Source organism: Podarcis erhardii (assembly GCF_964252035.2).
Source record: "Podarcis erhardii genome assembly, chromosome: 6".
NCBI classification, from domain to species: Eukaryota; Metazoa; Chordata; class Lepidosauria; order Squamata; family Lacertidae; genus Podarcis; species Podarcis erhardii.
The window spans coordinates 52,938,663-52,956,277 of record NC_138510.1 but is presented as its reverse complement, the minus strand read 5'-3'; the positions used below and the strand labels follow the sequence as shown (position 1 = coordinate 52,956,277).

At 42.7% G+C, this 17,615-nt stretch overlaps 1 protein-coding gene across 1 annotated transcript in view; it reads left to right on the top strand.

Annotated features, from left to right (window-relative positions):
- The window catches only part of BTBD19 (BTB domain containing 19), a 52,014-nt gene extending 41,393 nt beyond the window's left edge, over positions 1-10,621 (top strand). Inside the window, exons 5-8 of the mRNA XM_081865580.1 lie at positions 4,245-4,313; positions 4,802-4,933; positions 6,978-7,103; positions 7,713-10,621. Coding sequence (XP_081721706.1) covers positions 4,245-4,313; positions 4,802-4,933; positions 6,978-7,103; positions 7,713-7,847 — 462 coding nt within the window. The 3' untranslated portion in view covers positions 7,848-10,621. The remainder of the gene's footprint in view (positions 1-4,244; positions 4,314-4,801; positions 4,934-6,977; positions 7,104-7,712) is intronic.
- The last annotated feature ends 6,994 nt before the right edge of the window (positions 10,622-17,615 follow it).

Genomic DNA, 17,615 nt, shown 5'->3' with positions numbered 1-17,615 from the left:
TCAGTTTGCTTGCACAAAGAGTGGAGATAATTCAATGTTAGCTGCTTCTGATTTGTTTGCAGGGAGGTTATACATAACTGAGTCAAGTGATTGTTATCTTGCACTTTCTGCTGCATTGCCCTGTCACTTTCCATACCACAAGAAGTCTGGGTGTGTTTTTTTATTTAAAAAAGTGGTTTGCTAACTGCATAACCTAAATTTGTCAGTAAGTGACTGACTCTCACTCAAAAATAGTGACATTTTGGAAACAGCTTGATTTGCTCTAGTAGAGGATGTTGAAGTCTCCTGCTCCACAAATGTTGATGCCTTGGACAAGACATGCACTTTCAGTCTTTGGACAGAAATGTGTTTTAAAGTTGAAGTTCATTGAGTCATTAAGTATCTGATAAGATTTGGAAATATAAAATTTCCATTCATTCAGACAAAAATCGGGAAAAGGAAAAAATCAGGAGGGGAAAATGCATCCTGGGCAGCAGGTAGAGGAATGACTCTTTTGCTTCTTAACAATTGAGGTGTTGGTGTGACTGGGATGCCTACCTCCATCTTCTTCATTGATAGCTTTTAAGGAAGCATTCTAGCATCTCTCACTTCTTTCTTCCGCAAGAGTTCTTCAAGTGGACATACACAGAGAGACTGATTCTGCTAAACACAGAAAACTGCTTGCTTTCTGAAAGCAGGCTGGTTGACTCCTGATTTGTCACAGGATTTGCTCTGTTCTCCCTCATGCCTTTAGCTCAGGGGTGCCTGCCACCTTTGACCCTCCAGATGTTGTTGGACCACAACTCCCATCACCCCCTGACCATTAGCCATGCTGGTTGTGGCTGATGGGAACTGGAGTCCAATAATATATGGAGGGCCACAGACTCCTCATCAGTGAAATCACAGGAGGACCCATAACTCTTGTTCACACCACTCTTCCCATACAAGACGTCAAATATAAGGCTATGGTGAGAAATGAACCATATCCAACTGGAGTGGAGGCAGACAGATAATCTCCCCACCTCATGTCTCTCTCTCGGCTGAATTACATCTGTGGTATTCACAGAATGCATTTCATTGACCTGACACCCAAAGCTTAATGAGCCCTAGGCAAAACCCTTAGACATGTAATGGCTACAGAATGAGGAGAGACACAGTTAATTTCACCACAGCTGGACAATACATTTGCACCCCATTGTGTCAGCTTTTAAGATACAGCTCATCCAGTTGGTCTCCATCCTGTTTTATGTATGTAACTGGCTTCTTCCAGTTGAGTTGCATTTCAATTTTCTTTTTAGAAGAACCATGCATTTCTACCAATATAGGAATCCCTAAGGCTGGAATGTTGCCAAATTGGGTAGAGGGTACAAACCTGGGCTAGTTGAGCTCTAAGAAGGGCATGGCCTATGCCAGGCATGGCCAAACTTGGCCCTCCAGCTGTTTTGGAACTACAACTTCCACCATCCCTAGCTAACAGGACCAATGGTCAGGGAAGATGGGAATTGTAGTCCCAAAACAGTTGGAGGGCCAAGTTTGGCCATGCCTGCCTATGCCCCTTTGTGGGGAAAGCATTCCATATCTGTGAAGTGTTGCTTCTGGCAGTTCCCATGTGATACAGGGATCAGTTCCTGTAGGAGACATGAGATTTGGTGGTGTCATATGTGGTGGGCTAGCCATACCCATGTGTCAGAATTCCCCCTTTTTAGGAGGCTGGGTTGACTGGAACTCATAGTTTATACTGCATTCTCCCTTTTACTCTGTCTGATAATAATAGAAAAACAATGTTGCTACTCTGGTCACATGTGGTTTGACGGCTGTTTACAGTGGTCAGCTGGTGCCGTTAATTGGAATCGTTAGTTTCCAGCTGCATGCTTGGCCATGTGGTGGGGCTGGTGTATCCTGAAAGCAACCAGCAAGATAATGTGGTTTGCCACAAACACATTGTTTTCACACAGTAGAAATTGTTTATTTCTTGCTTAACTGCACAACTTACTACTCCTAGCTCCCACCTGTAATTTGTGCTCACTGAGCCTAGGATGTGTCTGACACAATATTCACTAGTTCTATCCCCATGGGAATCAGCAGAGTAAGCAGACATCATCACTTTCTATGGGGACTGATCATTTTCCTTGTAGCGTTGAATCCACAGATGCTTCTATTGCTCTGTAGGAGATTGTGTTGATATCATTTGGATTTTCAGATAGTGATACAAAGGGAACATTCCACAGATGCATTTCTGGTTTTACCGAGGTGATACCTGCAAGTTCTGTCTTTAGAGATGGCCATGCTTGACCTTTCAATAATATGAAAGTTCATGTAGAAAGTAAAAAAACACACAACACACACACAAAAGTGACCCTGTTGCAGACAACGTTAATTCAGAACTTGGCCTATGTTTTAAACCATGTATACAGTGTGACACTTCTATATTGATAACATCACAAAATGTGTTTAACTAGAAATTATTTTCAATTTCCTAAGTACCATCACATATCTTTATTGTCATTTGCAGTGCAGTCCTTCACATGCTTCATTATAAGTAAGCCCCATTGTGAAATAAACTAGGTGAAATGCCATTCACACACTTAGCATGACTGGCTTTTTAAAGGGAAACTACAGGCCCAGGGAGCCCAATCTGCATTGAGACCCTGGGGAGGGGACTTTAGCCTTTAGGTCTTGATTGAGATCACAGTACAAGGCAAGAGCTTAATGTCATCTATTCCCCATTCCTGGGTCTTGCACTCCTGCAATTTACTTTTAGAAAGGCATTGATACAATTACAAATTACATGATAGCCACTTCTAGTTTGGCCCCAAGTTCAGTGGGGCTTACTCCCAAGTAGTGGGCATAGGATTGCAACCTAAAATGTTATGTTTAAAAATATTTTTCAAGCAAAGCTTTGCATTTTTTTATAGAAGACGTGTAAATATTTTAAGAGATGACAATTCAGTTAGCATAAACTTCTCTTTCATTGTTTACATTTTTAAAAGAGAATGAAGGCATTGAAAACCATTAATATACTAATTTTAGCCTGCCCTCAAGAGGTGCTGATTAGATCTATATATATTTTGAAGTATAGACTTCTGGTTAAAAATTTTTTATAGCTTTGAAACTGCCCAGTAATTTTGTTACGTTCCAAATTAATTTTATGATACAATGCATTTTTAGAAATGAGAAAGATTCCATGGAAAAATGTAGTAGTGGAAAAATTTCTACTGTACATCCGCAGTATAAACCCACTGAACACCAAATCACAAACACATTTGGTCATTTTGAACTCTGTTACTTAAACTACGTTATAAAACAGCTTGTGATTGGGTTCAAAATCAGGTTTTGTGTTTGTAACGAGTAATTCAGACTGGTACAATGAAGGTAGGAATCCTATGAAGGTAGGAATCCTAATACATCCCCATCATTATACAGAATGGGCATATGAAACAGCTCTCGGCCCCATCTCTTTGATTTCCAGAGGAACCTTGCTATTCTAGAACACAGACTTGCATTTGGTCCCAGGAAAGGATCTACTGATTGCAGAGACTTTCCCAAGTTTACCCAAATGTACCCTCCAACAATTCTCCGATGAAAATAGGGACATCCCATTCCATAATCATAATTTTACTATTTATACCCCACACATCTTACTGGGTTGCCCCAGCCACTCTGGGCAGCTTCCAACATATATAAAAATAATAATAAAACATTAAACATTAAAAAAAACTTCCCTATACAGGATTGCCTTCAGGCAGCTTGGGGCTCAAATAACTCCATACCCTCCAACATTTCTTCCAGTGTAAATAAGGACATCCTACCATGCCCTCCAACATTTCTCCAATGAAAATAGGGACGTCCTAAGGAAAAGCGGGACATTCCATGATCAAATCAGAAACTGGGATGGCTTCTCTAAATCAGGGACATCCCTGGAAAATAGGGACACTTAGAGGGTCTGCCATAAGTATCTCCATTGTGGGAGAGGGGAAGACTTTTGATGGTGTTTCTTCCAGGTTCAAATACTTAGAATGAAATGAAAAGCAAACTGCAGCCAGTTCTGTCACTCCCAACCCACGATCCTTTCCTGCTTCACCTCTACCTAAAGCCCCAACATTCTTTCATGGATGGGCATCTGGTTGGTCTGTGTGAGAACAGTGGTAGATTAGATGGACCTTTGGCCTTATCCAGCAGAACTCTTCTTACATTCTCTCAGCTTTGTCTCTTTAAAGTAAACACAGCCTTTTTATCAATTTTTCTTCTCACTCTCTTAATGGCAGGCAGCTGTAGCATATGGGCAGATGGGTTTGCAGATGCATTGCCTGGCTTTCATCGAGAGTTGTACTCAGGTAAGCACAGGACAAGTGCAGAGGTTTCCCCATGAAATAGGGAGGTCCTATTCTAATCAGACCTCTTCCCTATAGGACCATGTTTGTTGTTTGTGCATTTGATATATTTATATCCCACCTTGCTTCCATTACCGTGGCGTATATAGGGTGTCCAGAGTTGCTGTGTCATGTGCTTTCAGACCATACTGGCTCAGTATCATGATTTGGTTATGCAGGGAACAGGGTGCCACCGGCAGAAATGACCTGTCCTCCAGATTACATCATCTCTCAGTACCTCGGTGCAATTGGGAGGGATGGTGGTCTTTGTGCTTCATCATGGTAGGAAGAGGGCTCTAATGCAGTTTATGTCATCTAGCAGACCTAACTAATTCAACCCTAAACTCTCTATGGACATACCATGGGTACCTTACTCATTAGCTGTGGCCACCATTTTTTAATGACAGAGGAGTTCTCTCCACTCCACAGATGAGCTGCATATTTTCCCCCAGGATGTGGTGCTAACACGTGGCTTCTTGGAATTGTCGGAACTGGCAATGCAAACTATCTTGCGCAGTGACTGTTTGGCCATCGATGAGGTGAAGCTGATTCGTGCTGTTCGGGAATGGGCTCACGTTGGATCCGTAAGTGCTCATTACGTGGTGAGAAAAGGGAATAAAGGGAGCAGGGATTGAGGATCCCGCTCACGGGATTCTCTTGGAAGATATATAGAGCTGAAAAAGTCATGTAGGGGAGGAATGATTGTGGATTCTTCCTGGTGATAGCAGGTTGCTGTGGAAGTGGGGAGTGCATAATTTTGCCCCACAAGTTGGAGAGGCAGCAACAGATGTGAGAGTGCTGATGCTCCATATAAATACAGGCTTGCACAGTTGGTGGGTGGGGCTGGTTGTCTCTGCTGTAGTTCTGTATTTCAGTCAGCTAGTGGTTATTATTGTCTCCATATGTTAGTTGTTTTAGTTTATTCTCATGTTTAAGAGGATCTAATTGTTCTGTGTCGTAATTTTTGGTGATATTTTTATAATGTTGGGAACCACTCAGACAGTTCTTGGAGGAATGAAACAGTATATAAATTACCTAAATAATATAAATAACTGCAACCCATTGGCCAAAGGCAGCAACTTAACCTTTATTGAGTATATAAAACGTTTTCCACAGAATTATGTGGTTGGAAAATAAATGTACAACCAGCAAACCACATCACATTAATAGCAGATGTTAATCTACAGTTATTTGCAGGTTTTCCATAGCATTGGTGTTAGGGCTCTAACTCTCTCACACCCACCCACACTGAGTCCACCTCCCTCATTTAACTACCACCAGGCCTGGCTCCAAGATAGAAGAATCTTGGTTTTCAGACCAGCCAATCAGGCACCGCAGCTGCAATGTTCTAAACCTAATGAGCTAGTCCAGTGCTCTCCTTCAGTAAATTTGCTTAGAGCCAACCACCTACCAACCAACAGAATCTAGGCCACAGTGTGTTCCAAGGAGATAAGAAAGGGTTGTAGGATAGAGCAACTGCTTTGCATGCAGATGGTCCAAAATTCAGTCCCTGAGAACTTGAGGCAAGGTTGGGAGATACTCCTGTCTGAAATACTAGAAAGCCCTAGCAAGTCCATGTGGTAGACACTACTGAGCTAGACACTACTGACTCAGCATAAGGTACCATATTTTTCGCTTTATAAGACGCACCTTTTCCCCTTCAAAAATTAAGGGGAAATGTATGTGTGTCTTATGGAGTGAATGCAGGCTCCTTGGCTTCAGGGATAGCAATGCGAAGCCTCCGAAGCGCAGAGGGAGAGCTCCCCCCGCGCTCTAGAGGCTTCGCGTTGCTTTCGCTGAAGCTACCTGAAGCCCCCGGAGCACAGCGGGAACTCCTGCTGCACTCCGGGGGCTTCAGGCAGCTATCCACATGCCTTTGGAGCGCAGCAGGAGTTCCCGCTGTGCTCCGGGGGCTTGCGGATAGCCGCCTGAAGCCTGGAGAGCAAGAGGGGTCGGTGCACACCGATCCCTCTTGCTCTCCAGGCTTCACTTCGCTGGAGAGGCGCTGCACAGTTTTCCCTCTCTGCGCAGTGTCCCTTCAATGAAGCAGGAGGAGAAATAGAAGGGGCTCCGTTTCTTCTGCCACTTTGCTGAAGGGGCGCTGAGCAGAGAGGGGGAGAATTTTTTTCCCCTGTTCTCCCCCTCCTATGGTCCGGTGCGCCCTATAGAGCTAAAAATACGGTAGCTTCAAATGTTCCTATGCTGCACTTGCCCCAGTGAAATGACAGCCATCAAATTTCCCTATGTTCTTACCAAAAGCTGCCTACAAAGCAAGTAGCTCCGGCTTAGCTAAGAAAGCGAGATGAGACACATCCAGGAAAACATGGGGATTTTCCTACTGGTGCCACCATCACATGAGTTTTCCCTATTTCTACCCAGCTGCAAGAGCACGGAGCAGGGCCCACTAGATCCCAGGAATTCTGAGGTGCCTTTCTCTGATACTTCACATCTCCCATTGTTTGGCGACCCACTCCCTGGAACTGAAAATTATTTCCTTCCCTTTCCCCAGAGTTTCTGCTGCATCACAGCAGCTCAGAACTAGGACAGCTTGTGGCATGATTGCTTATCCAGGTCTGTCAGCAGCCCCTCTCCCCTGGCCTGTGCTGATCCTGAACTCCCTTCTTGCAGGCTGTTCTAGACAGGACTGTGCATGATGTGGCAGCGGCAGTGGTGCCAGGGCTCCGTCTGGATCTGCTGTCACCAAGTGAGCTGACCACGGTGGAGGAGGAGAACAAGAAGGACCAAATGATTCCAGTGAGAGAGGCTACCCACCACAGTAATAGCTTTTTGCACCAGCTTGCATGGATCACATGTCTCTCCCTGTCTTTAGAGCGCTTGCTCCTTCTTTTCATATTTAATTAGCTAAAATTAATGGCAGAGAAGAAGCGCCTTTCCTGTGGTTTGCAGAAGTACATAAGACTTTTAGGGGAGTGGGGAACCTTGAGGGAGGTGGGACCAAAAATAGCTCTGTGACGACTGAGAATGCTCAGTGGCCGGACCACAGAATACTGACTAACTCACTGGGGAAGTTGTGGAAGGGATGAGGATAAAGGAATAGAATGGATTATCCTGGAAAAAAGCATCACTGGCTCAGTGGAACCCTGGACAAGAACACATGTAGAGTTCTGAGACCAAGAGAGTTTGTTGGTTTACTAGGTGATGGCTTCAAGGCCTCTGATGGAAAAGAAGTAGCTGTCTCTACTTGTTCCATCTGCTTCCCACTGTATCCTCCTCAATTCTCCTGTGCCATCCCTGCTTAGACACCATCCTGCTGCATTACCCACCTGGGTATGGTTCCCACTTATCTTCACTCCTGTCCAGCACTGGCCTGAATATAATGGATTTGTTTCTACCCTTGCCTAGGTGGAAAGCCTGGCTCAGGCCTGGAAGATGCATGCACTACGGAAGGGGTGTGGAATGAGATCCTCCTTGTGCCAGCGCCGGCGTGGAACACTGTCGCGGGAACATCAACGCCCCCTTGACCCACAGCACAAGTGACATGGTGACGCCTGAATAAGAAGGGGGTAATACCTCCATGCCCAGCCCATCCAACTTTGGTCATGTTGGCACTGGGAACTTGCAGCTCCTGCTTTGAATGCCTTGGGGGCACCCTGCCTGGAGCCTGAGCCTTACAGTCAATTGGCAGAGAGAGGTAGGGGAGAGTTCCATTGTGTGAGGGGGAAAGGCCTGGTTTCCATCAGAGGTAGACAGGTTCCATCCAGGCTAGTGTTGTACAGTGGTACCTCGGGTTACAGACACTTCAGTTTACAGACTCCGCTAACCTGGAAATAGTACCTCAGGTTAAGAACTTTGCTTCAGGATGAGAATAGAAATCACATGGCGGCAGCGCAGTGGCAGTGGGAGGCCCCATTAGCTAAAGTGGTACCTCAGGTTAAGAACAGTTTCAGATTAAGAACGGACCTCCAGAACGAATTGTTCTTAACCAGAGGTACCACTGTATCTAATATTTGGTTTTTTATTCTTTTGTTTCTTCCAATCCCAACCTGCTCTTAGTGTAGTGATGAGTGTGTCAGACTGAGACTGAGCAGGGAGAGGGAGAGACCCAGGTTCAAATCTCCACTTACCCTTGAAGTCACACTCTCTTAGCCTGATCTTTCTCACACGGCACCAGGCATGCTTCCCTGGGGAAAGCACTCCTCCACAAGCAGAGAGCCGCCACTGAAAAGTCCCCATTATCATGTTGCCATCCCCTGCACTTCCCTCAAAGGTGGCCCATAGAGAAGGGCCTCAGATAATGAACACAGTGTCCAGATAGGTTCATGTGGCCAGATGCAGTCCTTGAAGTTCTGGGTTCCTGAGCAGCATAAGGCTTTATAGATCAAAACCAGCACTTTGAATTGAGCCCCCAAACTAGCTGGTAGCCAGGGCAGTTGTGCCAAGATTGTTGTTATATGCTCAGACTATCTTGCCCCAGCTAGCAATCTGGCCGCCTTATTCTTCACCATGGCTCGCCTACCACAAGGGACAAAGGGTAGGAGAGATGTGTTTACTTGGACTGGTCATGGAAAGGTGCTCCTACATTGAAGTGAATGTTTTCATTGTAGACAATAGGGTGTGTCATAGGAAATCCTGAGCACTATCGTATAATCAGCTACCATAAACAGTGCTTTCTTAATACTTCGATGCACTTTCTGTTAAGCAACCAGCTTATCACTTGAAAACTGCCACTCCAACCGACCTTCTAAATTGCACCCGTTACTAAAAGTTATAATTGCATCTACTCAGAGTAGTGCTTATACATGCTTGTCAGTCTGTGTCAAAGCTCGGGAGCTAAGGTCTCTTTGACACTTATCTCACTTATCTCAGAAACATTGCTTAGTATAATATACTCATCTATATGAGTCACTTTTCCACTAGGAGATTGCAGAAGTAACAAGGGCAAGGTTCAAAAGCTGGTCAAGTTGTGGGAGATGGTTCTGTAATGACCCAAGCCCTCATAGAAACTGGCTGTTCTGTGGGCAGGATCATCCCTTTGCACTTACACAAATAATGTTGTCTTTTCTTTTAAATGGAAATAGAACCTCATCTTAGAATAATAAGAACAGCAAGCATTATAAATAAAACTCATTCCCCTTTAACGTAATCCAAGCAACTTCTTATGAACTTTAGCATTTTCCAAATAGTCCCTAGTATAAGTAATATGAAGGAAACAAAACAAACCAAAGAACACATTTGAATACTGATAGCAGCAAGGTTGCTCATCATCCAAACTTGGATGTATTTGCATGGTTTAACAGTGGAGTTAGTTAAAGGTAAAGGAACCCTGGACAGTTAAGTCCAGTCAAAGGCGACTATGGGGTGCATTACGATGATAATGATAATGATAAATTACTAATTTCCCAGTCTTCAGCCTAAGGTCCCAGAGCACATTACAGCGATAAAACAACAGAAATAAGGTGGGTCCTAAACATATACACCTAAGTGTCAAAAACCAGGGTGAATAGGTATGTATAGAGATGGACTATAGCTGAAAAAAATCACTAATAGTAGTAGTAATAATAATAATAATAATAATAATAATAATAATAATAATACAAAAGGGCTGCCTTCAGAAGTTGTGTAGTTCTTTATCTACTTGCCACCTGATGGGAGGGCATTCCACAGGGAGGATGCCACTGCCAAGAAGGCCCTTGCCTGGTTCCCTGTAACATCACTTCTCACCTTGAGGGAACTGCCAGAAGACCCTTGGGGGACAACCTCAGTGTCTGAGCTGAATGATGGGGTGGAGACGTTCCTTCAGGTATACTGAGCTGAGGCCATTTAGGGCTTTAAAGATCAGCACCAACACATTGAATTGTGCTCAGAAGCATACTGGGAGCCAGTGAAGATCCTTTAGGACCAGAGTTATATGGTCCCGGCGGCCACGCCCAATCATCAGTCCAGCTGCTGTATTCTGGATTAGTTGCAGTTTCCGAGTCACCTTCAAAGGTAGCCCCACACAGAGCACACGGCAGTAATCCAAGCGGGAGATAACCAGAGCATGTACCACTCTGGCGAGACAGTAAGTTTAAAGTGTTGAACAGCAAGGAAACACCAGGTGTGTTTTTTATACTACATGGTAGCAATTTATTTCGTACACCAATGAAACAGGACTTAAAGAACAACATTGCAAATACAGATGCCATAACTGTCTCTGTCTCCTTTAGTATGAAACAACTTTTATTTTTTTGGATGATGACGGGACTGTCGCTCAGATGTTGTACTTGATATATCATATTTTGCTGTAATAAATTACAGAAAGCTTTTATAAATGCTATGTACCTCCACTGGTGGGAGGGAGGAATAGGCTCAATTTCATTGTCATTATTTTATATATCTCCTCAAAATATTTTTAGAAAACAACACATTCAGAGTAAATAAAATATCAGTTGGACAGGAGCAGTTGAAGTTTGCTATATCCAATATACAACTTACTCTCTATGCAACACAAATCAAAGGTTAGCTCCCTGAGCCATGGAGAATTCCCTCACCTCCAATGGCCTCTTTCATGCAGCATATTCAGCCAATAGATGCTCCCAGAACTTCATTCTAAATTCCAGGGACTTTTTCCCCCCAATAGTCCCAACATTCTAGGAGTGGAATACATGGAAATGAACCCATCAATCTGTATCCCCAGTGACTGACTTATGCAGAAGTAGTAACAGCTTCATTTTTAAAGGCCAAGAAGCAGAGGATCTAACTGTAAGGGCCAGTTTTTCCCCCTAACAACACAGGCTCTGGTGAACCTCTCAGTCTTCATGTGGATGCTAGGGGTTCAGATTAACTTCTTAGGTCAAGGTGTGGTGGATACTGTCATTGTGTAACCAGAGTTCACCATGAATGGGATTTGACTGTACTGTAGCCTTTGGCACAGTTGGCTGGCCACTCCTTTCAAAAAGAGGCCTGCTAGCCAGCTGCTTCAGGTCAGACACAGGTAGGTCCTGTCTGGCACGGTTTGTTTGAGTACCTGGTTGCTAGGCAGGCAAATGGCCCAGGAAGTCCAGAGAAAACCTGCTTTTCACTGTATTGGAATGTGCTGAGTCACTTGTGTAGTTATCAGCCATTAAATTTATATTTTTCATCGTTAGCCACACTCCTAGGTATTTTACCTTTTTCGCTTCTTTAATTCCCGATTGAAATTCTAACTGCCTCCTTAGAACTTCTCCCATGTTCTTAACCATCATTTTAGTTTTAGTTTTGTTTAACTTAAAGCCCGCTACTTTCCCAAATTCCTCTAGAAGTACCAGGACTTTGTCAATACTTTGTTCTGGGTCCTCCACTGATATTACCAAGTCATCAGCGTATGCTTTTAGTTTGAATTCTTTCGCCCCCAAGAATAGGATAAAACTCTCCTGGTCAGGTAGAATGGCAGCAATTAAGATGTGCATTCTGCCAAAATTATTATTCTTATTCCAAAATGTCCCGGTGATTAGAGGAAGTGTAATATTCAAAAACTGGCAGAAAATTCTCTCTAAATTCATATGGCAAGGCAAAAGACCGAGAATTAGATTTAAATTGTTAACGGATAGAAAAGACAGAGGAGGATTCTTGGTCCCAAATTTGAGATTGTATTATGAAGCCTCGTGCCTTTGCTGGCTTAGAGAATGGATTACCTTAAAAAATACAGATCTGCTAGACTTAGAAGGCTTCGATTTAAGATTTGGTTGGCATGCTTATCTCTGGCAGAATAAGGAGAAGGTGCATAAAGGCTTCTCAAACCACATTATCAGAGGAACACTGTTAGAAGCATGGGGAAAGAATAGGAAACTATTGGAAAAAAATACCCCCTGGTGGCTTTCGCCTATTGATATCTTAACTATTAAAAAAATAAACATGGAAGGTGAGAGATTGACCTATGAAGATCTCCTGGTAAGATCGGAAAGAGGATGGAAAATTAGACCATACGAAGAGTTAAAAAGCAAATTAACAGGTTGGTTGCAGTATCATCAAATTAACGCCTTATGGAAGGAAGATAAAAAGATTGGAATGAATGAGAAAAAATCTAAGTTCCAGGTAGAGATAATAGAAAGCAAAACAAAACTGCTATCTAAAATGTATAATCAGCTATTAGATTGGGACACCAAGGATGAAGAGGTTAAGGAGGTTATGGTAAAATGGGCAATAGACATTGGATATAATTTGGATTTTGACAAATGGACGAGGTTGTGGACTAAAGGAATGAAATTTACAGCCTGCACTACCCTTAGAGAAAATATGGAAAAGATGATGTACCGTTGGTACATCACCCCTGTGAAATTGCAAAAAATGTATAAGACTGGTGATAAAAGGTGTTGGAAGTGTAAATCCAAAGAAGGAAGTTTCTACCACTTGTGGTGGAAATGTGAAGAAGTTAAAAAAATTTGGGAATCCATATACAACGAACTGAAAAAAATACTTAAATACACTTTCGTTAAAAAGCCCAAAGCCTTCCTTCTGGGAATGATCAGAGATGAGATTAAGAAAGAAGATCATATAATGTTTCAATACGCAACTGTAGCTGCCAGGATTCTCTTACCACAAAATTGGAAAACCCCAAATATCCCGACCGTTAAAGATTGGCAAATTAAATTATTTGAATATATGGATTTGGCAAAATGACGCAGGATATCAGACAGCAAAAAGGTACAAAGTTTATTGACAATTGGACCAAATTCATAACATACATGGAAACAAACTCAAGAGACATAAAAATCACAGTAGGTTTAATATAACCCTTGCAATGTGTAGACGATATAAAATGAAAAACTGCAGAATGGATGTAATATTTACATAACCCAAAACCGAGATGGAGGGAAGTCAACCGTTATTTGTTGTTAATTAATGTTTGTCTTCTGGTTTGTTCATGTTTTTTGTGTTGGTTGATGTTTTCTTTTTTCTTTGGTGTGTGCTGTTTATTTTTCTTTTTCTTTTTTTGTTGTTTGGTTATAGAAAATGAATAAAAAGAAGTTAAAAAAAAAAAAGGACTGTGCTGAGTCACCTAAGTCCAGGAGTTGCTTTTATTTGCTTCTCATTTGTGGGAAAAGAACAGCTACCCCAAACAAAGATGTGAGCCCTTTGGTGGAATTGTACAAGACAAGTGCACTGGAAATAAAGTTGTGAGTTCGACCATTTTGAACACTGAAGTAAAACTAAGAGCTAGATTTAATGAGATGGTGGGAGATTCACAATTGGATCTCCCATGATTTTCAAAACTGATAAATGCAGCTGGTGGGGGGTGAGATTCAGATCAGGAGGTGCACTGAAGAAGGGAATTACTTTCCCATCTCCATCTGGTTTCCTGGTTAAAATTCCCCTCCTTCTGCCCCTACACAGCTGCTGTTGCCAATTCATGGATTAAAACATATGGTGTCCTCCTTCGTCCTGTAACAAAAAGATGAAGTCACAGGAACCCAGTTTAAAGTGAAATTAATATAAACATAAACATAAGATACAAGCCAAAGCCATTATGCGAACAACAATATAATTCTCTGAACAAATTGGTATGTGTAGACAGTGAAACAAATCTCCAAAATAATATTTACATTCATATCACTTTACATTGAGTTCTTGTGACTTGGTTACTTTCAGCTGGGGACTCCCTCCTCTGCTTGGCTTTTGTCTCCTTCCTCCTGTGTCACAGGCCCAATTTTCTTCTCTCCCATGGTTGCATTTGCCGTTTTTCTAAATCTGTTGGGAAGTCAGTAACAGCTCTCCCTTCTTCTTGTCTAGTCGCTGCTTAAGAAGCTGAGATGTGTTCTCTGGTCGTGTGGGACGATAAGGTTTTCAAATAAACCTGCGTTTTCAACCACATACCTGTTTTTTCAAAGCCCATGAGTGAGTGAGGACTGGTATAATTATTATTTTAAATCAGGTTACGAAAAGTTTATACCTTAGGTATAACAACACAAACATCATCTACTGCAAAACATAGCAAATTACATACATACCATACAGCCATTTTCAAAACATCCTTCTAGCATTAGACAGCATTTGCTCCAGCAAAATATTCTCTATCTTTAACTATCTAATAGGTGTTGTGCAGCCTGAACCTATGAATGTAAACGTCACTGAATTCATTAGAACTTACCCCAGAGCCTTGGTGCGCAAGGTTTTCCTGATGTTTCTGGTTCTCATGAAAAGCACCTTTGGAGTCCCAAATTAGAATGAAGGGGAGCCTTTTTTAAACCATTTCCCTCTTTTATCCCTTTCCTTGAGCTAAACCGGTCATCCCCTCCTGATGCTATTTGCCCTACTGAGAAAAACCGACCCCAATCTCCTTCATCTCATGTAGTTCAGTCCAAAGGCAGCAGACTTGTGTAAACTGTTTTGCATACATGCCTACAAATCTGTTATTTAATCTGCTCTCTTTAGTATACAATAAATGGTTTTTTTAAAAGAAGAAGAATATGTCTATTAAAAATAAGGACTGTCAAATCATTTTAAATAAGGGTGCACAGTCCTTGGAACGGTCTCCACCCTCCTCATGTTGGGCAACATCAAAACTGGCCACGCCCTGACTCACAGCTATTCCCTGTCAGGTAGATTTTCTTCACAAAACCTATGGAGACTTGACAGAAATTTGTTCCAGATGCTGCACCTTTATCTTAAGGCCCAGGGCTGGGTGGGTTGGCCCTGCTGTTGTTTGGGCCTCACAGAAACCAGGAGGTGCCAGAAACTGGATGAGGAGAATGTGTCTTGTATAAATGTTACTGTCTTTATCTGGAGAATAAGGTCATCGTGCTCACAAAGCTATTCTTTTAATAGTATTGACTGTTGAGCTCATGTGGTCTAAATAACAGAAATGTGTAGCAGGGTTTTGCCTATGCCAGCCGTTTGTGTGTCTACATGGCTAGGGGAGACTGAGGGAACAGTGGAACCAGCCCATTGTATGCAAAAACTGTCATCGTCTCAGCATTTTTGGGATGATGGTGCCTGTCCTTTCCAGGGAGATTTCCTGGACAACCAGTCATATGCCTGGCTGTAGCGGCTGCTGTGTAGACATACCCACAATACAAAGCAGGTACAGTGTTATCTTCTACTGGATCGTCTTACATTGGAGTATGTAAGCCTCTTTCTCACACAGAACTCTTAGTCAGGCAGACTGGGAATGCAATTCTTTCTGGGAATGCTTTGTCTAATGAAGCTATTTCAGTGATTCCCAATATGGCCACTCCCTCTGACACCTAACTACTTATAATACAAGGAGTTGTTTACCTACCACACCTTTTTGAAAGTTGAACGGAGATATTTTGGGATCGTTACAATTGTATTTAACTCTTATGAGCCAGCACAATTTGCATTTGAAGTGCTAAAATCTTTGAAAACAGGCTGCTAAATTACATTTGTAACCAGTCAGGCGCCTGTCCCTCTCTCTGCCAAGTCCATGGCAAGAGCACATGGGATCTCAGGCACCCACATAGGGTCTGTGTCCCTTTGGAGAACAGAAGATACAGTGGAGCCTATCATGCTTTAAGAAAGAGGATTTATTCGCCTAATTACAACCTTGGTCTGTGTGGAGGGGGTCCAAATCTTACAGCATGGCCCAGATCATTGCAGGCAGTTTTTCTTTCACCCTCACCATGATCTGTCTCCCCTTTTCTTCCTCTTTCTTCTTCCCAGAAGCCCCTTGCCCTCCCCCAGAGCAGTTACCCTGGCAACCTTCCAAATCCCCAGTCTCTGGTCTTACCTGGGACAAGGAGTTGTTGACTGGTTTGCGTAAGGCAGCCCAGGAACCCCCTTGCAGCTTTTATTTCCCCTGCATATCACAAAAAACCCATAATCCTAGCATTTATTAATTTCTAGGGTTTAGGGGGATTCCCCCCAATTTCTATAACAGTATATACACCCAGACTGCAAGAAGGAGAGTCCAGTTTAATTTGAAAATTTGCATACTTAGGATTCTTACACCAAGATCAATTAGTCAAATCAAAGATTGTCCCTTTCAACATGGAGAAGGATTCTCTTGCTGGGTTTTCATCGGGTTCAGGACATCACACTCCACCAAACAGATGAGAGGTACTGTCAAAACTGTGGTAAATGTGCCAACCATCAAGGGAACAGAACTGTTAATCAGAACTCTGTAAACTATTTTGGTGCACTCTTAAATCTGTGCTTATGCCAACACAAGATCAAGAACGGGCATATGGGGATACATAAGGGGGAAAGTAGAGTGGTAAGCAAGGTTTCAAAAAGCACTGTACAGGAATCCCCTGTCAAATTATATGAGCCTTTACCAAGAACATATTTGGCACACTCAGACACACCCATTGATCACTGTCCATTCTAGAGTCAAATTTATTACTCAGCTAAGCAGAGAGAGAACTTCAGTTAGTAAAACTTAGGTGCAGAGAATCACTTTTGTACTTCTGTACTGCCCTCTGGTGGGGAAAACAGATCTCTGGCGCACATGATGCTGTTGACCAGGCCTGTTTGAATCCAGTTTCTTTGTTCTTTTCCAGTTCATTTGTTGATGAGAAAAAGCTGAAGGAACTGAATATGCATGAGAAAGAAGTAGGTGCAGAGAGGAGTGATTAATAACATTTTTAATATTCAAAAGGTTACCATCTGGGATGTAAGAGGGTACTGATTTATGGTCCGCCACGTATCTAAACCAAGGAGTAGTCAACCTTTTTGGACAAGTAGGCAAATTGGAATTTTGAAAAAGTGCTGTCTTTTGAAAAGGCACCAGTCAGAAATGGTACCAGTCAGAAAACGCTGCCACAGGATAATAACTTAACACAAAATGACTGCCTAGAGGGGCATGGCATAATGCAAAAAGGTTGCCATGGCAAAACAAAAAACAAAAACAGAAAAAGAGAACCACAAAATGATGCTGGGGTACATACAGCCCCATCAACAGAGAGAGGAAGAAAGAATCCTACATCAGCCACTACCCCATTCACTCAAAGAGATAAGCTCTTTGCACCTCTCCTCTGTTTGGAATGGAAAGGAAGGTAGATGTCCAGTTCTGGCATCCAAAGAAATGTGGGCCTGTTTAAGGAATTTTAGGAGAGAATGAGTCAGTGCAGACAGGAACTGAGCAGGAAAGGCAATAGACTTTCATGGGGGGGGGTTGAGCATATTTTTACTGTGACAATTTGCAGGTGTCACAGGAGATACTGGTGAGCACAGTGGTCACACTGGTGCCCCCTGATCTAAACAAATGGTCTTGCTCCAGGTTTGACATGGAACATATTTTGGACCTGCAGTGAGGTGGGTATGGATTTAATCTGTTACTTTTCAGGGGAACGCATATGGGGAATTCCCATATTCAACACCGGGGATGAC